The sequence below is a fragment of the Corvus cornix genome, chromosome 11 (genome assembly GCF_000738735.6).
Source record: "Corvus cornix cornix isolate S_Up_H32 chromosome 11, ASM73873v5, whole genome shotgun sequence".
NCBI lineage: Eukaryota > Metazoa > Chordata > Aves > Passeriformes > Corvidae > Corvus > Corvus cornix.
This window is the reverse complement of record NC_046341.1, coordinates 2,322,221-2,344,870: the sequence shown is the minus strand read 5'-3', so window position 1 is coordinate 2,344,870 and position 22,650 is coordinate 2,322,221. Positions and strand designations below refer to the sequence as shown.

The 22,650-nt window shown below is 63.3% G+C and overlaps 1 protein-coding gene across 1 annotated transcript in view; it reads right to left on the bottom strand.

The window, feature by feature from the left end:
- Positions 1 to 22,650, bottom strand: part of GSE1 (Gse1 coiled-coil protein) — a 99,124-nt gene that overhangs the window by 63,597 nt on the left and 12,877 nt on the right. The window contains 1 exon segment of the mRNA XM_039558342.1: positions 1,343 to 1,505. Coding sequence (XP_039414276.1) covers positions 1,343 to 1,505 — 163 coding nt within the window.

Genomic DNA, 22,650 nt, shown 5'->3' with positions numbered 1-22,650 from the left:
CGTCAGCATCCATCCGGACACGCACACAGGATCCCCTCGGCATCCCAGCCCAGCCACCCTGGCATGGGATTGTCACCGTGCTGGCAGAGCAGTGGCTCATGGTTTGGCAACCACAAAGGGGTTTTGTGCACCGGGAAGTCCTGTATGTGACACAAGGCTCACCAGGACACCCTGGGATGTGTCACCACCCCCAAGATATGGAGGTGCTCCCGGGGATGCCAGCCTGGCTCTGCCTGGCCATAGGGACTGCTGACAGTGTGGGTCTCCATGCCAAGCTGTCCAGCTGTCATTGTCACTCTCTCTGGCCGAGGTCCCTGCAGGGGCAAAGGGGGGGTCACCCCTTTTTCCCCCCCCAGGATGGGACACAGCGCAGGCTGCCTGCACAGCAGGGCTGGGAGCGCGGCAGCCGGACGCGGTGCACAGATGAGATGTGGCAGGCGTGTAACAAGCCATTAGTCACTGTCACCTTTGCCCGGCAGCCACTGGCAGGGTAATAAATCCCGGGCTGACTCCAGCGGGCCCGTTCCAGGCCACGGCTCCCAGCTTGCCTCCACGCCACTGCCGGCTGGGCTGTGAGCAGCTTGTAAATGCATCCTGGCCCCCCCGGGGGACACAGCGCCTTGCAGGGTCCCCAAACCACGGCCAGATCCCCGTGGGGCTGATTGACGGGTGACGTGGGCTACTGCAATCCTGGGGAGTGTCCTTCTTAGGGAATGTGAGGGGTCACAAATCCCCACCACCAAGCAGCCCCCTGGCCCTGCAGGCTGCCCCCTGGCTCTCCCTGCCTGTCCCAGCTTCCTGCCCGCTGCACCTTGCGGTTCCCGGCTCTTCCCAGCCCAATGCCAGGAACCGGCATCGGCGGCTGTTATGGGATCAAAGGAGCCTGGCGTGGCCCAGCACAACACGGCCCGGCGCGCCCGCCGGGAAGGGCTGGCAAACAGGCCGGTCCAGGGAGGCGGCAGGCGGGAAGCACGCATGATACCTCTCCTAAAAATGCTGCTGCTCCTGACGGACGGGGCGGCCGAGTCCCTGGAGCCGCGGTCCATCCCAGCCCCGGGGGCCCCCCCGGTTCCCCAACACAGCCAGCCCAACACCGCGGCTCTCCCTGGCGCCCACAGCCTGACTCACGGCCCCGGGGATGGCGGGCAGGGACCATGGAGCTATCGGGGTCACCTTCCCAGCGGGGCTGCGGGTATTGGATCCCAACCCCAAGCCGCTGGGCGTGAGCCTTCACTGGGAGCCCCAAGCAGCACACTGGGCTGATGGTCACCCCACAGTGGGACGGGGTCATCCTTTGGGAATGGCAGCCCTGTACCCTCTGGTATCCCCCACCATCACCTACTTGTGGCTCCAGCGTCCGCACCCTCCACATCCAAAGGCGTCCGCTGGCCGATGTCCGGGGCAGTGCTGCCCGTTCCCGGGCTCTCCCCAGCGCTGGCCACCCGGTGTCGGGGCTCACCGGCCACAGGCTTAGTGACGGCTGTCTCCAGGGACGAAGAGGACGCCTGGAAGAGAAGCAGGACAGACACTCAGCGCTGTTGCCTCTCCCTGTCGGAGCAGCGCTGGCGCGGGTGGGGGGCACAGGGGGGTTCGGGGCGTACAGACACAAGATGCTTTTGTTTTCCTGCCGGCCGGTGCACGTGGCCAGCGCGGGAGCCGCACGCCAGCCCTGCCGCGGGGCTACAGCTGGATCCGGCCGATGGCTCCCAGCACAGCCAGACAAGAAAGGCTGCAGGGGGGTGAGGACATGAATCAAAGCGGCGTCCCCTCGCCCGCCGGCAGCAGCTGGCCGGTTAGGCAGCTCCCGATTACTCAACCGGGCAGTGTTTACTCGAGATCAACAACCCCCCACCGCCTTCCCTGCCAGGCGGGCGAGGGAAACGTGCTGCTGGGATGGGGATGGCATTCCCGCTGCACCTTGCTTGGGGACAGTCCCCCTCCTCGACCCCTGGGCACTGCTGTGGCCCTGGGTTTGTTGTAGCTGTCACCCTCCTGCCTGGGCACACAGCCTGGGCTGTCACCGCTCCTGTTTAGCTTTAAAAAAGCAACAGCCACTGACACCACGCTCATCCCAGAACTGTTGTGCCACTCTGGGAAAGACACACGGACAACCCAGGTTCACAGGATGCTGCGCCCACCCCGGGCATGGTGGGATGCAGGTGACCTCCCCCTGCCACAGGTGACATCCATCGGGGACACCGTGCGCCTGATTTGGGGACATTAGGGCCACGGTGAGGATTTTATGTTGATCCTGTTTTTCTCAGGATTACTCCTATAAACATGGAGATGGATGGTCGGTGGATGTCTTGCTGGGAAGCCCTTAGACTCAACGAGCTACGCACACGAGTGGACGTATAAATTTACCATTTGCTTCCTGGAAAGGTTTAATTTATGGAATTCATATGGCAGCGCCGCACAACCGCGAGTGCTTGGCACATCCCGTGAGTCCTCGAGTGCCACCATGTCCCAGCTCCAACTGGCGGGGTGCCACCGGCTGTCCCAGTGATGGCGGGATGCTGTTCTCCTTCCCAATGATTAACAGAAGATGACTTTCACAGCAGGCAGGGGATAAGCCCAGGGATCAGTCCCCAGCCCTGACAGCTTGGTGTAGAATCCCTAGAGGTGGCAGGGATGTCTCAGGGCCATGCCACTGCTCCTCCTCCCAGGACAATGCCACCGGCAGCAGCAGGCAGCAATCCCCTACCTGTGGGCATGAGAAAAGGCTGGGGTGCACTTTGATACCCGGAGCAACTGATCATTAATTAGCATTAATCACTCCCCATCACGTGTCGCAGCAGCATTGGGCAAGACGCAGCTGGGAAGCACCAGGCTGGAGTCTTGGGGGGGAAGGTGGATTTTGACAGCTGGGCCAAGGCTGGCACCCTCCTGCTCCCCAGGGAGCCCCCCCAGACCCTGACCCACACCCCAACCCACCCAGCAGCCCCGCAGCACCAGCAGCTCCCATCCCTTCTATTTTCCTGCCAAGCAATGCTGAGATGCAAAGGCACCAGAGATGGGTCCCACCTGCCCAAGGGCAGCCAGGATCCGACCTCCCCTCACCACCCGTGTCCCCTGGGACCCCCAGGCTCTGCAGGGAGCACCGGCCGCCTCCTTGCTTTAACTTCACCCGGCGCTATCTGTCAGCAAATCATCCCCGGTTACACAGATAAGGAATAATTGATGCAAAGGAGCCATCTGTTTGCGAACACGGAATATCTGCTCAATTAGGAGGGATCTGTCCACCCAGATAAAGCATGGCGGCAGCCCCTCGGAGGGGGGGCCTCCTCCCCAGCCACGTCCTCAAAGACTCACCCCCAATTAGAGGCGAGCGGGTTGATTTGGGTGCTAATTTGCTAAGCAGCACCCTGAGGTGCTTGGGAAGAAGCTGGGAGGGAAGGGTGCTCTGCCACCAAGCACTGAAATTTGAGGGGAGGGCTGGCCGATCCCCCACATCTCACTGGGAGGAAGCTCAGCTCCTCCTGGCTCTGGGAGATGCTCATCCCACATCTTTCCAGGGCTGGAGAGAGGGGACCAGGATCTGTGCCTGCTGAATGGCGGTGAGCTGAGGCCGGCCCACTCGTGACACGCATCAAGGGACCCTGCAGATGGACAAGCCTGAAACAGCTCCCAGGACATCCACAACAGGGATCAGGGACACAGGGCACAGCCTCAAGCACATCCAGGTCAGGGGTAGGTGTGCAGGGGGTGACAGCAATGTGACATCGTTATGTGATGTTACTAACACAGGAGAAATGGACCTGGCACGCAGGCCAACTCCACAAGTGACAAAACCACAGGGAAAAGGCTCCAACCAGAGCTGGCAGGGATGGCCCCATGGCATGACACTCCTCAAACCCCTCCTGGGTGACATCTGCCCCTCTCTACCCAAGCAGGTTCTTGGTACGAAGGACGTGGAGAGCTCGAGTAGGGTCAAAATACAGCTGGTGGCCTCTAGGGACAGACACAGAGAGGCACTGCCAGACCCCACATCAGCCATGTCACCTGGTGCCCCCCCTGCCCTTGGTGTGGTGCCCAGGGCAGGCAGTGTGGCAGTCTGGGAACACAATGGCACCAAGGGCAGGGGATAGTGTCCCCATGCCCAGTGTCCCCACGCCTGTCCCTCCCTGCCAAGGGCACATTCCTTCTGCTCCCATCACTGGGCTAAATACCTGCTGCAGCTCCCAGCTCTGCCCCCAGCTTTGGGATGCCAGTGGTGGGGTGGGAAAGCAAAGGGCAGGAGGCCACGCCAGCGTACTTCCTGTGCCTTCGGGACACCCAAAAACGTGGCTTCCCCATTCCACCTCCCCTGTGCCTCGCCTGCTGCTGGGACGGGCTGTGGCGTGCGCAGCGCCGATGCCGCCCACGGAAACGCCGCCCACGGGAATGCCACGGGCACGGCAAAGCCCCCACCGCAACACCCCAACCTCCACCCTCCCGGGTGGCAGCACCCCGGAAAACCCCCGTGCTGCCAGCAGCCAGGGCACCGGGGGTGGATGCAATCTTTGGCTCTTGGCTGGCATCACCCCAGCAAGGCAGTGGGCATGGAGCCCGGCAAGCACCGGCACAGCTGCACCAGCGATGGGGTTTGGCACAACCTCGGTGCCACCTCCTGTGAGCGAGCAAGGGATGAGGTGAGGAGAATGCCCAGCACAGAGGGGCCACATCCTGCACTTCCCAGGGATGCAGAGAGCGCCAGCGCCCGGCTGGAAGGCCTGGGGGACACAAACCCTCGCTGTGCCCCAGCTCCCCCAGGCCCAGGAGGCGGTGCTCAGGATAAAAGGTGTTTTTGGAGTGTTGAGGGCTGCCGGAGCAGGCTGCCCCCAGTTCCCTTTGTCGCTGAGGCCCTCAAGCCCCCCGGCTCCTGCTGGGGCTTTATCACAGCACAGCCCCTGCCGTGTGTTCCCCCAGACGTTTCCAGCTGCTCTTCCCTCCAGGAAGCCTCTGCCCTCCTCATCCTTGTCCCAGCAGCCTGAAAACACAGGGTTTTCCCACAAGAGCAGGCTGGGGTCCCCCTGGGGAGCTGGGGTCTCTGCTGGTGGCACGGCTTGGCCCTGATGGGTGCCCACAGGAGGGGTGGTGGCTGGGTCCATGCATCTCCACCGTATTTAAAGTTTCTCAGCCGTGTTTGCTGGCGGAAAGTTGGAACCTACAATTACAGCTGTGCTAACCCCTCATTAAAGAGGGGAAGGGGAAAAAAATAAAAAGGGGAAAGAAACAAAAGGCTCCAGAGTGAGACACGGTGCCATTAACCCTTCCCAAGATGGGGATGTGGCCCCCCAGGAAATTCAAACAGCTGGAGGGATGGGTCACTGTGGTGGCAGGTGACACCGTGTGCCGAGGGTCTGCCCATGAGCATCACTGCCCACCTGGATCCCCAATCCATGTCCCAGCACAGCAGCGGTGCCGGCTGTGCCGCGGCGCCCGCGTGGGCACGGCTGCGGCTGTGCCGGAGCCGTTTGTCACAGCGGGGCTGCGGTTCCCGCTCGCTCTCCAGCAGCGACACCGTGACGCCTGCTCCAGGAGCCCACACAATATGTTCGCACTCATCTTGCAGCTGCCCCCAGACAGCCTGAGGTGCCGCGCTCCTCGCCGGCGCGGGGGCCAGTGTGTGCCGGCAGAGCTGCGACGTGCCGGTTGGGAACCAGCACGGATGGAAGGGGCTGGAGACTGTGGTCAGGCTGAATGCCACAAGGGCAGATGAGACTGGAAACACCACTGGCACGGGCAAGGGATGCACCAGTGGCTGCCCATGCCCGAGCACACTCACACACACCAGACTGTGCCACGAGCCCTGGGAGCAGCAGGCAGGGGGACAGGCCTGGCCGTGACCCCCGTGTGTCACCACAGCCCACTCTGCACCACTTGGAGCAGAAGCACATGGGGTGAAGCACAACCCCCCCAGGACCCCATCCTCAGCGAGGGTGCGACCCTGTGGCCACCCCAGCACGACCACAGCCCCCCTCATGCCCCCATTCCCGGGAGCAGCGGGTCCCCGCGTCACTCTCCAGCCCCCCCCCGGCGACACCACCTCAGCGCCGCGGCCGCAGCGGCTCTGACAGCAGCTAACGAGCTGCAGGCAGCAATTTGGGTTATATATAGCCCCAAAGTGACTGCATCTAATTGCTCCAGCGCGCACCGGCCCCGCCGCGGGGTCCGGGTGCTGGGCGCAGGGGGACAGGGTGAGTGGCACGTGCTCAGCCCCCCTCCCCCGGCTGTCACCCCGTGTGACCCCCGGGCACCCTGAGGCTGGCAGGGCACAAGCATCACCCCATCCACGCCATCCCCGAGGAGCTGGGCTGTTCCCGGCGGCTTTGTGCCGGGCCATAAGCGGCTTTGGCTAAAGCCGCCGTCCCAGCCTGTCCCAGCCAGGGACCCTAAAGAGCTTTTGTCCCCTCTTATTAAGGGGTTTCGGCCAGGGGGCCACGGGCGCTCAGCACCCAGCAGTCCCTCTCCGCAGCCTGCGGGCTCCGGCCAGCTGCTCCGGCAGCCCCGGGGAGGGAGGGATGGCTGGAGGCAGAGAGGGAGGGAGGTGCTCCCTTTGTGGCAGCCCCCATCCCCTCGCAGCAGCTGCCAGGCGAGGCGGCGGGCGCGCAGATGCGGCCGGGGGAGGTGCTCTCTGTGTGTGTGTGTGTGTGTAGGGGGGTCCCCCGCAGCGGCTCCCCACGCCGGCGGGGCAAGCGGCGGCCCCCGCGTGCAGCCGCCGGCGGGGAGGGGGAGCCGGAGCCGAAATTGTTGCCAGCTTCCTCGAGACGGCACCAATGGAGGGCGCGCAGGCGGATCCGGGGTCAGGGGTGAGAGCAGCAATAAGTGGTTTATGCCTTTTGTGAAGAGGCTGAACTGACAGCTCGCTGGATTAACAAAGACGTCCTCTGTTCCCGGGCAGGTCATGTGGAAAGCGCTGCGCCGACCCCTGTCACTTCTTTTTTTTGCAAGAACAGACATTTGTTCGCCAGCGAACAGGGAGGTGATGGAGGGGGAGGCGGGGGGCACGCAGCCGCCTGCTCCTGGCTTTTCCTAGAGCTCCTCTGGGGCTCTGGGCGTGGGGATCGGCGGCTGCTCGCTGCTCCGGCAGCTCAGGCCAGGCCGTGTCTCCTCCCGTGCCTCAGTTTCTCCAGGCTGTGGGATGAGCCGTGGCTGGTGGGGATGTCAGCACCTGCAGCCCATGCCCGGGCAGTGCAGTGTTCCACAATGCTCCACACGTCCACACAAAATCCCCTCCATGCTCATCATCCCTCCATCACCCCAGCGCCAGGCTGGCTGGGCAGGATGGGACCCGCATCCTGCTCGGTCCCTGTCCCACTGTGGGGACACACATCTCTAGCTCACGTTCGCCAGTCCCTGCCAGGCTGGGGAATGTTGCCTTCACCCTCCTTTCAAGGCAGGGAAACTGAGGCAGGGGAGGATGTGAGCATCCCACCCATGCATGGACAGCAGGGCTGGCAGCAGCACTGCCACTCCTGGTGCCGGGCCTGCAGGGAACAATCAGCTTTTTCAAATCCTCAAGGATTTCCTCAAGGTTGTGCAGCACAGAGCCTTCGCTGTCATCATTAGGCTCCAGAGTTAACAGCTGCAGTGCTGCCGTTCCACACTGAGACAAACTGTCCTGGCTGGGGCAGTCACTCCCTGGCCTCAGATGTCCCTGCAGCTCCCACCTCCCACTGCCACCACGCCCCAGCCCCGGCTCCAGGTCCCCCTGAGACCATGGGGCCCAGAGCTGGTATGGGAGGCATGCAGCTTGGTGTCTGTCACCCAAATCCTGCTGACATCCCACAAGGACATGCAGCTGCTCAGCCCCAGCCCCTGCTCCCCATCCCCATCTCAGGGACACCACCACCACCCAGCACAGCTCACCCACCTCCAGCTCCGGAGCTGCTGGGCGCTCTGTGACCAGTGTCCCCTCCCCACCACCCTAAATACCTGCCATGGGGAAAAGCAGCTGTCCCAAGGGACTTTTCACTCTGGAAAACCCCACCCACCCCACAGCGGCTCATGTTTTCGGGACATTCCCACACGGGCCAATCCCCGCATGCTCAGGGGTAAACCGAGGCAGGGAGGCACAGCCAGGTGGGTGCAAGGCTCTGCTGGGTGAGGGGACACATCTGGGGGTCCCCATCCCGCTTGGGGGGGGGACACATCACGGCAATCCCAGCGAGGGCCGCACGCCGGCTGGCCCATCAGCTCGCGGCGCGGTGGCATTAAGGCCTCGATCCGTGTCCCTCGATCCGCCGTGTCCCCCTTCTCCATCCCGCGGGCAGCTTAGCGCCCGTTCCCGGCTCCCGCCTGCCATCTAAAGACGGACTTACCGCCAGGTCCGGCGCTGCCTTAAGCCGCAGATTAAATGTGAACCATCTGCAAGGGGAAACTTTAATGCAGGATAATACCTGCCACACACACCCCGCCGTGTCACCGCGCGCCCCGGCCAGGTGGGCACAGAGCCCCGCGCTGGCATCGAGTCCCTCCACGGGGATGTTGAGGCTCTGCACATGATGTTCCCATCGTCCTGGATGTCCCCATCGTCCTTGCTGTCCCCTCCTGGCACAGCCCCGTGAGGATCCACGGCTGAGAGCTGCACGCCCAGCCAGCCCCTGCCTCACCAGCCCGTGTCCCCCCCCTAAGGCAGACACCCCAGGCAGGGGACACCCAGGCGTGGGGGGGTGGGGGGTGTCCAGCCAATGCCCCACCTGGTTAATTAGTTTAAGTGATTAAAGTCTCTTCATCAGGGCAGCGGATTAGCCCCTGCAGCTGGGAGCTGTTTTCCCTCACAATCTCCTCCCTCAGGGGACAACACGGGGGGTCCTGCACTGCCCCCATTTTGAAGAGCGAATCCCACCTCCCCAGCCCCAAAAAAGGTGGCCCAGGTGTCCTCTGTCCCCTCAGCCTGGCAAAGCCCCCAGTAATGCCCAGACCGGCAGAATCACCCAGGGTGCAGGGGGGACATGGGGTCACCCAGGCTGTCCCTAATGCTAGTGGGGACACAGCTGGGCTGAGCATGACAGGAATGACCTCTGCAGGAAGGAGGGATTCCTGGTGGGCAGTGCACCCCAAAGGTGGGTGGGGGAGGATGAGACACCTCCTGCCAACTCAGCACCCCAATGAATTACATGGGATCACGGGTCCCTGCTCAGGTCAGCAGGGAAAGAAGCCAGGGAGGTTTTCCACCACCCAGCCCACTCCTGATGGAGAATTTACAGCCAGGATCCACTACAGGCTCAGTAATTAGTGTTGAGATGCTGAATCAGCACCTGGCCATGGGCACTGAAGGGATGGAGCTGGAGGGGCTCTGGGACCGATGGTGGCCCCCCAGAAGGGACACAGGGGGCACTGGAGTGACCCAGCAGTGCTTGACAGAGGAGGGGGCCATCCCCATGGCTGGGAAGCCTGGGGGAAAGCTGGCTAGCCCAGCATCCCATCCCAGTCTGCTGCTCCAGGACCAGCTCCAGCCCAGGATCCCTCAGGTGTCACTGAGGGACAGAACCCCCTGATCCCGCTCACCTAAAGACAAAAATCCCTCTGGTCCTCCCTTCACAGCCTGGATGCTGCATCCCAGGATGCTCAAGCCCTGGGATGCCCGAGCATCTGCCCAGCTGTGCCCGGGCAGCCCTCTGGCCTTCACGGCTGCCATCAATTTCCTGGGGTCGGGAATGGCAGGGCCGGCTCCCCGGCAGATCCAGCCTCTGCTCCGTGGCCGATTACAGCCATTTCCCTGCCCATGCCCCCTCCCCGCTGTCTGCCTCCTGCCTCCGTCTGCTGCCTGGTTTTACGAGGGCCATTTCCAAGAGGTCGCTGGAAATAGATTTTTATCACCTCGTGATAAATATCGTTTATGGTGACATTACTGCTCTGAGCAGCCGCGCAGGGGAGGGAGGAGAGGCAGGCGGACGCCCGCGCCCAACCCCAGCTCCACGGGGCACCGGCTGGGCCCCTCCTCGTCCCTGTCCCCATTCCCGGAGGTTCGGGCAGCGCCATCCGACACCATCCATCCATCCATCCATCCAGGCGGCAGGAACAGAGGGAGCTGCATCATTAGCCCCGCGCGCCATTAAGCACTTAAAAAGCCATAGGAATAAGCCGCGCCATTAGCTGGCAAGCGAGCTGGGAGGGGAGGGATGCACGGAACCCAGCGTGGACCAGGGAATGTCAGCACCCCGAGGGCTCCCGCGTGCCCGGGAAGTGGGGGCAGGACCGCCCCCTCCCGCACACAGCTCCAAGGTGGAAAACCAGGGGCTTTCGGAGCTGACACATCGCTTCTACAAGAGGTGACGCCACTGGGCGCCTCTCCCAGAGGGACTTTTCGGCAGAGTAGGGAGAACCAGCTCCCTGCTCATCCCCTCCTCTGCTTTAGGGATGGAGCTGGCACAGAAACATGGGAGAAAAACCACCACTGAGCTGAGAACGGCAAGCTCACGGCAGCGGTGGCCCCGGGTGTTGCAACCCTGCACGGAGGTGACCCGGCGGCCCAGGGGAGCAGGGTCCTGCCCTGGCCGAGCCCGCAGGCAGGACGGCTGCCCAGCCGTACCCACAGGCAGCTGCCTCTGGAAAAGGGCACCGCAGCGGGCAGGGGGCCAAGGCCAAGCCGCTCTCTGTGCCAGCCCCGCCACACACAGCGCCGGGCACCGGCCACCCCTGGGGGGAACAATCACCCCATTCACCAGTGCCAAGGTGAGGTGGTGTCACCTGTGGGGACAGGGGCACAGTCCCCAGGAAGCCAGAGCTGGGGTGCAGAGCAGCAGCAAAACTGCACACCCAGCAAAGAGCAACCCTGCCTGCAGGCAGAGCGCGGCACTGCCGGCCCGTGCCAAGAATCTTGTTTGCTCTCCCCAGCCCTGGCACTGGGTCCCTCGGGCAAGCTGCCTCCTGCCCCGCTGCCTCAGTTTCCCCAGCTGGCAGGGATGGCAGGGCATGGGCAGAGGGTGGGCTGCCATGGGGGGACCCCAGCCTCGTGTTGTGGCTGCTTGTGACACGCAGCGCGAACCCACCGTGACACAGAGCTGTGGTGACTTATTGGGAAGTGACCCCATGGCATGGGGCCAGGAGGGGGGGAGCAGCGGGACTTTGTATGTGGACAGGCACAGCCAGATGGCAGCAGTGGCCACCTGGCATGGTGGCACAACCCCTCCTCAGGTCCCCACACCTGGTGGGCAGAAAACAACCCCAAAAAGGGCCAGCCCGGTCACCCTGATGACACACGGGGCTGCATGGGGACAGCCAGCCCCACATGCAAGGACGAGGAGTGCTGGTGGTGTCCACCCTGTCTCCCTCTCTGCTGCCAGGACACGTGTGTGGGTCACCCACGCCAGCAGCTGGCACTGTCCCCTGTTGCCACTACCCACCTTTAGGACATGGGTTCCCCAAGCCGCTGCATCCCCTTGGGGACAAGGAGTCCCTTGTCCAACAGAGCCCCCGGAATGCCCAGCAGCAGGATGCCTGCAGAGCCAGCTGCCTCCTGTGCCCATGAAAGGAGATTTGTTCACCTGATGAGTGGCTCGGTGACCCCAGGTCCAGCTCCTGCCACCACCCTGTGGCTCCTGGCATGCAGCAGCCAGCACGCCCTGGCAGGGCCACCTCGCCGGCGGTCGCGGTGACCTTACACCGCTGCCGGAGCGCTCCAAGCCCAGCGCTTGGCCCAGCACACGGATCCTCCGGCCAAGGCGGGCTGGCGGCTTGGCACCCACCCTCCCACAGTGCGGGCAGGGAGCGGGCAGCAGCAGCTGCAGGAGGTGCCGACAGACGGACAGACAGCACGAGCACAGCCCCCTGCGCGCCGCCCCGAGCCCGGGGGTGCAGGTCCTGCCCACACAGAGCCCAGCTGGGCAACCTCCCAGGCCACCAGCATCCCTCACTGGGGGGGCAAATCCCACCTCAGCACCCCAGCAGAGCACCCGGAGGTGCCCCCCATCACCCACAGATGGAGCCTTGCGCTGCCAGTGGCCACATGCCCCAAACCCTTCGCCCACTGCCCCACAGGAGCCAGAGATGAACCCCTCGAGGGCGGGTGCACATTCTGCAGCCCCCGGGTTGGGGTGCCCCCCAAGCACCCCATTAGAGCTGTGTATGGGCCTGCTGGGGTGCAGAAAAAACATTTTACTACTTTAAAAAAAAAAACTGCAGAAAAAACTGGAAGTGCAGAAGGCACCTGACAGCACCACACAAAGTTTGCAGCAAGTTCCACAGACTCCCCCCCCTCAAGCACCCACCGCAGGCCAGGGGGCCACAGGGGTCCCCCCACTGTGTCCCCACACCCACCCACAGCAGGAGCCACACACACACACAGAGAAATTGGGGGGGGGACACGCAACAAGTCGGGGTGGGGCTACAGGGTTTATCTCCCCAACAAGGCTGGTGGGGTGCCCCCGTCAAGGCTGAATGGGGGGTGGGATGGGGGTTACGGGGTGGGGGTACAGGCAGGGGTTGGGGGTATGGGGTGGGTACAGGCAGGGGTGGGGGGTACAGGCGGGGAGGTAGAGGCAGTGGGTAGGGGGGCACAGGGGGGTGGGAGGATACAGGATGGGGTGGGGGCATTTAGGATGGGGACGAGGGGGGTACAGGCGTGAGGAGGGTACAGGTGGAGATGAGAGAGGTGCAGACGGGAGGTAGGGGGTACAGATGTGGGCAGTACAGGGATGGGATGGGATGGGATGATATGGGATGGGATGGGATGGGATGGGATGGGATGGGATGGGATGGAAGGTATAGCCGGGGGGGGTACAGGTAAGGCAGGGGGACAGTCCGAGGGGATGGCACAGGCAGCTGCCTGCCCTGCACGTACCTGCGCGGGCGCTGCGGGGCGCGGTGCGGGGCGCGGTGCGGGGCGCGGTGCGGGGCGCGGGCGGCGCGGTGACCCCGGCGGCGGCAGCGGGAGGAGGCAGCGCCGCGCACACGCACACGCGCGATCACATCCCGAGCCGCCGGCGAGAGGCGGGGGGGACACACACACACAGACACACACACACAGACACACACACACAGACACACACACAGACACACACACAGACACACACACACGCACGCACTGCTAGGGGGGTGGGGGCTGTGCTGAGCTGGGGGGGTGGGGGTCAGGGAAATTAATAACCGAGAAAAAGGCACTTACCCCCTCCGCGGGGCTCGCCACCGTGCCGTGGGGGTGGCTGGAGGGTGGCGCTGGGAGGGGAGGGGGGGATCAAAGGATGGGGGTGAGGGGGGGGGGGTCTCGCCAGCCCCCGCTGCCTGCCACAACAAAGAGCCAGACACAACAAAAGCAGCATATGGCCAGAGCCGCGCGGGGCTGTAAATTAAACATAAAGGGAAGATTAGATAATTAATGAGCGCTCCCGGGCCAGCCCCGGGGGAAGGGGAGGGGGGCGCTGCCTGCTGCGGGGAGCCCCGAGCCCCCCGCCCAGCCCCGGCGGGGAGGGGGCCGGGGGGCACCTGTTGGGAGGGAGGATGGGCAGCGGCCGGGCCAGCCTCGCCAGCTGCTCCGGGGCGCAGCCTAAGAGGATTAGCGGGGGCATCCCGCCCCCGGCAAAAGGGCTTGAAGCTGCAGCGCTGGGGGTGGGGGGTCCCTTGAACCCCCCCCGTGCGGTGTCGCCTCTGCCCCAGCCTCGGGCAGCTTCCCGGGGGGGTTGGGCTCGCATCCCGCATCCCTGCATCCCTCCCCCGGCAGCATCCCGGGCGGGTGGGCTCGCATCCTGCATTCCTCTGCCTCCAAGAGCAGGACCCACCCCCACGCGGGGGTTCAGGCACAGCTCAGCGCGTTCCCCCTGCCTGTGTTCCCACTGCCACGCGGGGAAAGCGGCCCCTGCGCTGCCAGGAGCACAGAGCCCTTTGGAATGCCCCAAATCCACCGTGCTAGGCAGAAAAGGGGAAACTGAGGCAGAAGAGGGGAAACCAGGAAGAAGGGGGGGCACTGAGGTAGGAGAGGGACACTGAGGCAGGAGGGGGTGAGCCTATGCTGGTGGCTCAGATCTGCGTGGGGGCAGCTTGGCGCTGTCCCCAGCCAGCCCTGGGACATCACTGCCCTGGGACATCAGCACCGGCATGTCCTGGCGGGCTGGCTGCCCCCGGCAGGCAGGAGGAGGGGGTACCCCGGGAAAGGGGGTGCCAGAAAGAGCGTCAGGCTCGGCCCCGGCCAGGGGAAGGAGTTAATCCCATTATTGGCAGGCTCACAGATGGCGGCTGCACTATTCCCCTGCTTAGCAGATTGAACAGATCAGGCAGGAGGGAGGGAAGGAGGTGGGGGGATCTCCCCCCCCAAACACCCACAGAACAGGGGTGTGAGGGGCTGTGAACACCCCCCTCAGCCCCATAAGAGCCTGAGAGCACCCAGGGGTGCTGGCCCGCTCCCCACTGCACCCTTTGCTAACATAAATCCATCTTCTCTGCCCTGGACAAGGGGTGGCAGACACAGCAGGGGACTCGGGGACACCCCTGCTGTCCCCACGCCAAACCTGCCACCCCCCAGGTTCTCCAGGAGGTCAAGGGCCAGGTCCTGTTTCCCTGGCTCGGGGAGATTTGAGCAGCTGCTCCCAGGGCATCAGCAGCCAGGGCTGGAGCCCAGGATTAGGGAGTGTGGGAAAGGGCTGGCAGGAAGCCAGGGACAGAGAGGCTGGAACGTCCTGAGCAGGGAGGACAACCGAAAAGGGATGGAGGGAGGGAGGGATGAGGGAAGAGCAGGAGCCAACAGCTCCTCACCCCCCGTGACACCAGCGTGGAACCACAAGACTCCACCCGAGCGCCTCCACCCCTGCCACGAGCTTGCCAGGGCTCAGCGACCTCCACCCCACAGCCATTCCCCACCGCAGGAGACCCCAGATAACCCCGGGGCCAGGTCCGGGTGGCTCCCAGCCCAGTCCCAGTGGGCAGGATGAGGCCACCTCCAAAGCAAAGGTGCCCACTTGCCTTTTGGGAAACGGTTGGGAAACACTGCGCCTTTGATTCTGCGGGGTAAACAGCGGTGCCCAGCCTGGCATCCCATAAAATAACCCCCCTGGCCACCCGCATCAGGCCCCCACAGCCCTCTCATCCCCCCCGGAGGGCACCCCAAGCATGGGGAGGGCACACAGTGAGACATCCCCTTGCAGAAGGCTCTGAGTCACCACGCCAGGGGTTGCCAAGGCAATGGGAGAGTGGGAATCCGGGTGGAAAAGGTTGGGGATGCAATCCCACAGGGCTGGGGGCCCCTCCAGCACACCAATGTGCACTGGGAGACTGGTTGGGGGACCATGGCACCCCCCAACTTCCACCCCAGGCAGGGAATTGGGATGTACCCACTCCCTGGCCCCACTGCTCAGTGGGGGTGTCCTCATGCCAGTCCCTACGCTCTCCTTTGGGGTCTCTGAAGGTTTGGGGGTGCAGGAATGTGAGCACTGGAGTGAGCACAGCCCCAGCATCCCAGCACAGCTCAGCTCAGTGGCACGGGCGGAATCCTGGCCAGAGACTGACCCCCAGCAGGAGGGGACAGCCCCAGAGCCCTGGGGACACCAGGAGGTGCCAAGGGAAGCGGGAAAGCCCTGGTGGCACCCTGGCCACGCTACAGCACAGGATGGAGCCCAAGGCAAGGCCCCATAGCGTGAGGGCTGGCAGTAGGGTGGGCAGGCTGCTCCTCAGCCCTCCGTGCCTCAGTTTCCCCAGCCGTGCCTCAGTTTCCCCTGGCATTCCGGCCTTACGGCTGCAGGCAGGATCACCCCGGGCAGTCCCTGCCCAGCCCCATGGCTCACCCAGCCTGCTGGCAGCACGGTGACAGCTCTGCTTCCAAACCTGCCCTGCCAGCAGCTCTGGCACAGCTGCCAGGGACCCACCCCAGCCCCTGGCACAGGGGAGACGGTGCTTGGTGGCTGCATGGCGAGTGGCCCTCTCTATTGCCGCTCCTTGCTCCAGGCACCAGCCAGCTCGGGAACATGTTTGTGCCTCAAGAGCCCGGCCAAAGCCCTGGTAAACCCATTCTGGGGCATCTCCAGCTCCTGCCTCCATCCAGCCCAGCACAGAGCTCCTCATCCTCAAACCTCAGCATCCTCCCTCTGGAAGCTCAGCCCAACCCCGCTGCTCCCACAAACCGGCTGGGTGCCGAGCTGTGGGGATGCTCAGCAGGTTTTTGGGGGGGATCCCCCCCCACATTCCCATCCGGCTATTCCCATCCATTTGAGATCTAAGGATCCATCAGCTGGGAGCAGACAGGTTGAGGCTGGGAGCTGCCTCCCGTGGCAGCCCAGACAGGCTCCCAGGGGACTAATACCGGCATGTAAATATTAGATACTTCTGTCTCCTCTGAGGCCAATTACACAAATCATGGCAGCTCCCGCAGGACTCTCTGCTCCTACTTACTGTATCATCATTAACAGCTTATTAGAGAACAGCTGCTCCGAGAGGGGGAAACAAAAAAGAGAAGCCAGCAGGAGAGGCAGGAAGGAGACAGGCACGGAGGAGGATGGGGAAGCGTGACCTCCACCCTGCCCCGGCACTCAGGGACGCCCAGGGACATCATCCCCACGATGGCACCAGCATGCTCAGCCCTCTCTGCAAACCCAGCGGTGGGACCAGTCCAAAAATCATGGTGGGATCTGCTGTGGGGTTCCCTGGAGGTGCTGGGACAGGGGCAGAGGGATGTGCCTTGCCAGTGTTGGTCTGGGAGGTGGCGGGGACAGCAGTGAGGTGGCTGCAGGGCAAGCAGGAGTTGGAGTGAAGTCACCAAAGCAGCCTGGCACCCCTCACCCAGGGGCATTTTGGGGCTAGGAGGTCCTTTCATGCCCAGAGAGAGGATATTCCTCAGCCTTTGGGTGCAGGATGGGAGGATGGAAGGTTTAGGATCAGCTCCCCAGTACAACCCAGCGTCCCTGAGGGGGGACACACATTCCCTGCACCAACTCCAGCATCATTAAAGGGTGCAGCTAATTGGGAGCCAGACACTCCCTGCCCTCCTCCCGGTCCCCCACGGGTGACAGCAGCCAGGCTGGGATGGCTGGGGGGTTTTTTGGGGTGCCACATCCCAAGCCGTCCGAGTGCAATTAGGCACCACCAGTCCCAGCCCTGACATCCATTCACGTCCCCTGCGGCCACCGAGGGCAGCGGGGGTGCCCAGCGGGGTGGCCGCGGGCAGGTGGCCGGGGGCAGGTGGCCCTGCTGGGAGCCGTGTCCCCGGGAGGATGTCACGACATGCCTGTGGTGCGCTCTAGCGTCAGGCAGCATTAATGCATTGCTGGCAGCAGGCACGAGCTGCACGGCTGGACACAGACACGGCCGTGGGGACGGACACATGGATGCGGATCCGTGTGGGGATGGACACCTGGACACACACACACACACACGGGGAGGGACACTGGCACAGCCACCAGACCCCCTTGGGCAGGGGACACAGACACCAGCTGCACCTCACCCCAGCTCGGGTGGCTTTGCTGGGCCGCTGTCCCATACTGGGGGGACTGGGGGGCAGCTGTCCCATGCTGGGGGGGACAAACCACCCCAGGCAGGGGCAGATGCTCTGCGGAGGGGAGGGGGAGTGGGGCTCCCCAGGGCTTTCGGGGCCGGGGAGGCAGCAGCTTCCCGTCTGATTGCTAATTATCCTCGTTATTCCGTGTCAGACACTTTATGAAGCACCGGAGTGATTTGCTCTTTCCCTGTAATTAGGCACGTCGCAATTACCATCTAATTCAAGTTCAAGCTCCGCGTCCTCGCGACCTTCCCGGCCTCGACACGATGTCCCTGCTTGTGTCTCCGGGGCCCCCCTGATGTCACCCCTGCCCCGTGTCTGGTTCTCCAGAGAGGAGAGGGGCACAAAGGACAAGGGGAGGACAAGGCACAAAGCCACTCTCCCCCCAAAATCCCCCCAGCTTAACGTGACGCCAAAAGCCCCAAGCCAGCTTTGGGGCCCCCCTCCAGGAGGGTGACAGTCCCCAATACAATGCTCCTGAGCATCCCTGAGCCCTTAGGGTTCTGGGGTGAGGGCCGAGCCCCAGCACACAGCCAGGCCCTGCCCACACACAGCTCCCAGCCAGCTGCCACCTCGTCCCCTGCAGTGATATTTTAGATTCCAGGGGACGTATTTAACACATCCATGTCACACCCTCGGTTCCCATTCCCACAGGGACAACAGCACAGAAACAGCAATTAAAAAAAAACCTACGAGGCTCTTTTTGGGGGAAAAAATGGAATACAAAGAGCAGCAGCCTGATTGGCAGCTCTTGTGTCTTCCCAGTGTGGCACTGGGATTCCCTCTCCCCACCTGGCTCATGGCATTTGCTCCAGGAAGAGCCACATCTCCTCCTGGAGCATCCCAAAAACGCCGCCGGTGCCGCAGCCCTGGGCACTGTGCCGTGCCAGGCTCCAGTGGCACCAGAGTCCCCGCAGAAGGATGCCCCCCTCCTCCTCCTCCTCTTCCTCCTCCTCCTCCCAGCAGCTAATTAATCCTTCTGCTCGGGCAGAGCTCATTAGCGCTGGAGCAGCGAGGGGCTGCTCCGGCCGCCCGGCACAGCCGCCCTTCCCAGCGGAGAGCAAGGTCAGTGCCAGGGGCCAGCGGGCACCGGCGCTGCCAGCACCGCGCTCACCCTGGGCTCTGCTGCCCGGCCCCCTTGGTGGCCTTTCCTGCAGGCTGGGGGGGTGTTTTTCCAAGCTTACAGCATAGGAGAGGAAAAAAAAACGGGGAAAAGGAAAAAAAAGAGGGGTGAGGAGGTGGAGAAAAGGCCCTCCCCGAGCGTGAGCGGGAGGGAGCAGCGGCCAAGGAAAGCAGAGGAGTCAGCCAAGTGCCTCTCTCCGTGGCGGCAGGGCGCGAGTGGGCCGCCCTGCAAATGTTTTGAATTTCCAAAACAGAAGGGAGAAGCCAAGAGCTGCCGAGTTCCCCCACACGCCAAGAAGGACAAAGGGCATCCCTGTGTGGTGGAGGGGAGGGCGGGCACCCAGCATCCCCCAGCTGGCCTGCCCCGGATCCCCCGGGATGCGGCACAGGGGTGCTCCCATCTTGGCTCTGATTATATCCAGGGAGAGGAAATGGGCAGTTCTGGGTGATGGTGGACACTGGGCATGGGGCCAGTCCCCCATGGGGCTGATGGGTGGCTGTGAGTGGGATGTGCACCCACAGGACAGGCCAGAGCAGGGCCTGGGGTGATTCGACACATGGCAAAGCCCCCAGCTCCCTGTCCTGGCACGGCAGGAGCCTCCCAGCTCCCATCCTCCTGGGAACCCACCCGCTTCAGGAGCCAAAAGTGCTGGAAAAGTCCCGAAGCAGGCATGCTGGAGGCTCTCCTTGCTGCAGGAGACGCCGACGCTGATCCAGAAGGAAATCCCAGTGCCCACCCTGGCTGCTGGCAGGGATGGGAGAATGCTGCATGGGTGGTCCAGCCCCTCTGAGTGGTCCCGTCCTGCAGGGCGATGCTGTGCCCCAAAAACCAGGGCCTGCCCCATAGGGAAGATGGGAGATGGGGCAGCATCCATGGGAATGCTGGCAGCACAGGCCCCCCGCGCTGGTGGGGGACCCCACACCCCTCCCTCCCCTGCAGATGATAGCCTCACACAGATTATCATCTTAAATTATTAATCCCCAACAAATCCAAACCCCATCTGCCTAATCCTGGCCCCCCAGCACAAACCCCCTCCCAGGGGGATGGGGCGAGTGGGGCCGCCTGGATGCCAGCCCTGCTACCGGGAGGGGTGGGAGAAGCCACGGGGGGAGCCCCCCCAGCCACGCTGGGAGCAGGCAGGGAGACAATATCGGGCCTATGCGGCCCCCTCGCCGCCAGATGTGTGTTAATAAGGCAGCTGCCCCCTAAGCTAATAAGGTCACTCACTGGCTCCAGCAAGACGAGAAAACAAGCAGGGGCTTGGCTGCGGTACAGCCTGACTTGGCACTCGCCGCACGCCGGCTTCCTGAATTCTTGCCGCTTCCAGAACAGCGCAACGGGGTGGAAAAAGCAGAGAGAAACCTTCCTCACACACCCCCCCCCCCCAAAAAGCACCCCCGCAGCCCACCCGCCTCCAGCATTCCCCCTTGGTCCCCGGGTGCTGCCGCCTGTGCCCCGCTGCCCTCACCCCAGCGCTGGGTTTGGTCCTTAGGGAAAACCTCGTGGAAGGGCTGGGAGAGGGGGGGGATTCCTGCAGACTTTCCCAGCACGGGGAGGCCCCCCCCGGCCCCGCTCCCTCCCTCGCCTGCCCCCGATCATGGCGCCTACAACTCCCTTTGTTTTAATATTCTAAAGCGAGCCAGATGCCGGCTTTAATCCCCTCAGCTGGGGAGGATTTGCAAACACATTAGGAGGCAGAGCCGGCCCCTCCGCCCCAGCCCCAGCCCCACGGCGGCACCGCGCCCCATCTGCCGCCTCGGGAAGGGGATCCCGGCCCCTAATTGCCTTCTCATGTCGGGATTAGGAGCTGACAAGGTGTCCGACAACAGGGACACGAGCATCCCCTGCCACTTGTGGCTGGGGCATGCCAGGAGGGCCTTTTGGCTTCCTCTGCAGAGTTTGGGGGTTCGCCCTGGTGAGGCGATGCCAGGGGGATGGGAGCGGCACGGATGGGTCCTGCAGGGTGGTGGATGCCCAGGAGAGGGGCAGAGGTTGGACTGCAGCTCCCCTGGAGACGGGATGATGGATGGTGTGACTGTCCCCATGGTGCCAGACCGGAGCGTGAGCGGGTCTCCCACATCCCTCGTGGACATGGGATATTTTGGGCAAAGCTCTGGGGGTCCTTTCCTGCAGCATGAACAGGAGAAGGGATTTCCATCCCGACCTCCAGCGCCGCCAGCTCCTGCTCTGCCGCTGCCTCCTTCCCCTGGGATTCAGCAAACGAGGCTGAGATTAAACAGGGACCAGCAGCGGGAGCGAGAGGAGTCAGATCCCGCAGGAGCAGCTCCAGGTGTGTGTCCCATTTGTCCGACAGCATCCCGGCCAGCTCCTCTGCATCACAGGCCCGGCTGTCCCAGCACAGACGGACCCTTTCCACAGCCAGCAGGAGGAAGTGGCCTCTCCAAAGTGCGGAGAGGCGGCAGCAGAGCCCCAGGAGCCCGAGGGTGACGGGAATGTTGATGCCAGAGCGATGTCCCAACCCCACAGCACCCCAAACAGGGAAACAGCTGCCACACAAAATGCCCCATAAAACCCCTCCTCACCCAAGGGTCAGCTCACAGCACACCCTCATAGCTTCCCAAATTCTGGGGGTTCCTTCCAGGCCCTCCAATCCAGGCTGGACTTTGTGGGGGACCCCAAACAGCTCACAATCCTACAGGGATCAAGTGCCCCTCCACATCCTCCTCTGCCCATCCCAGTGCTGCCCATGCCCACAGGAGGTTCCTGCTCCGGCTTCGCCAGGGAAACAGCTCCAGGAACACACACAGAATCTATCCTGAGCTGTCCCAGACCCCATATTCGCACTGCAAAAGCAGCAGGGCTTTTTTTGAGGGTGGTTTTTTTTGGTGTGTTGGTTTTTTTTAGGACCAGGATCTCCTCCACAGCACTTAGCAGCCAGGAGTTCTGAGGGAGCAGAGCTCAGTGCTTCAGAATGACGCCTCATTTGCCAAGAAATAATCCCGAGAAGCGGAAAAAAAAAACCAAAAACCAACACCAACTCAAAAAAACACCCAAAAAACCCAGACTCAGAAGATAATTAACTCCACAAAGCAGCGACCCTGAGTAGCTCAAATCTTCGCTGTAACTCCCCAGCCTCTTCTCCAAGGAGTTATTTCTTCCTGTCTCCAACACAACCGGCACCAGTACTCGGAGGCCTGGGGGTTTTATCGGGCTTGTCTGTGTCCCCCAAACCCTGGTGGCAGATTTGCCGCCGCCCAGGCATGGTGGGGGGTCCAGCCCCACATGAGACCCCACATCTGTGAGCAGGGTTGCAGTGGGGTCACTCCTGATCCCTGTAAACGGCTGGAATTGGGACATTGAGGATGCGTGGCTCCACTCTTGAGAGGATGGAGGGGGGCGAAATGGGTGCTGCTGACCCCAAACACCCACCAGCACCCCCTGGCAGGGAAGGAGCCACTCTTCAGGGTGCTCCCCGCAGACAAACAGCAGGAGAAGGCAGGGCAGACACCCTGGGGGTGCATTTTAGCCCCCCCATTCCCTCTCCCGCCTTCAGGGCTGGCAGAAGGGGATGCTCCACCAGGAGCTGGCCTGAGTGAGCCTGGCAGCGTCACTCCCCTGCCAGCATCACTCCCCGGCCAGCATCACCCCCTGCCCCTCACCAGGGAGGGGAACAGGAGAGAGCTGAGCTGAGAGAAAGCAGTGCAGAGCCAGCCCTTCCCGCTGCTGCTCCCCCCGGCATCCCCCTTCCCCTCCTGACCGCAAAGAGCCAACATCTCCCCGCGCCCCTGCAGCCAGGGGATGGGAATGTGGAAGCAATTGCACTTGGCAAGGCAGCAACAGTGAGTCAAAAACAGTTGTTTGGCTTGTCAGCCACCCAGGCCCTGCAGCACTCTTGTTTTCCTTTGCCTGCCTTAACCCCTTCCAGCCCCACGCGCTCCTCCCAGCAGGACCCACAGCCCCCAGCCCCACCGTGGAGAGGAGACCGGAGCTGGGGAGAAGCTGTCCTGCTCCCAGAAATGGGAGAACGGGCAATTCCCAGGCAGGAAAACCTGCAGGGAGAACCTGCCCTGGTGCTGGGAGCTGGCACAGGGCACAGGGATATCCTGAGGCCACCAAGGATGGCCGGTGGTCCTGGAGCATCCCACCCACTCTCCGCAGGAGATGCAGA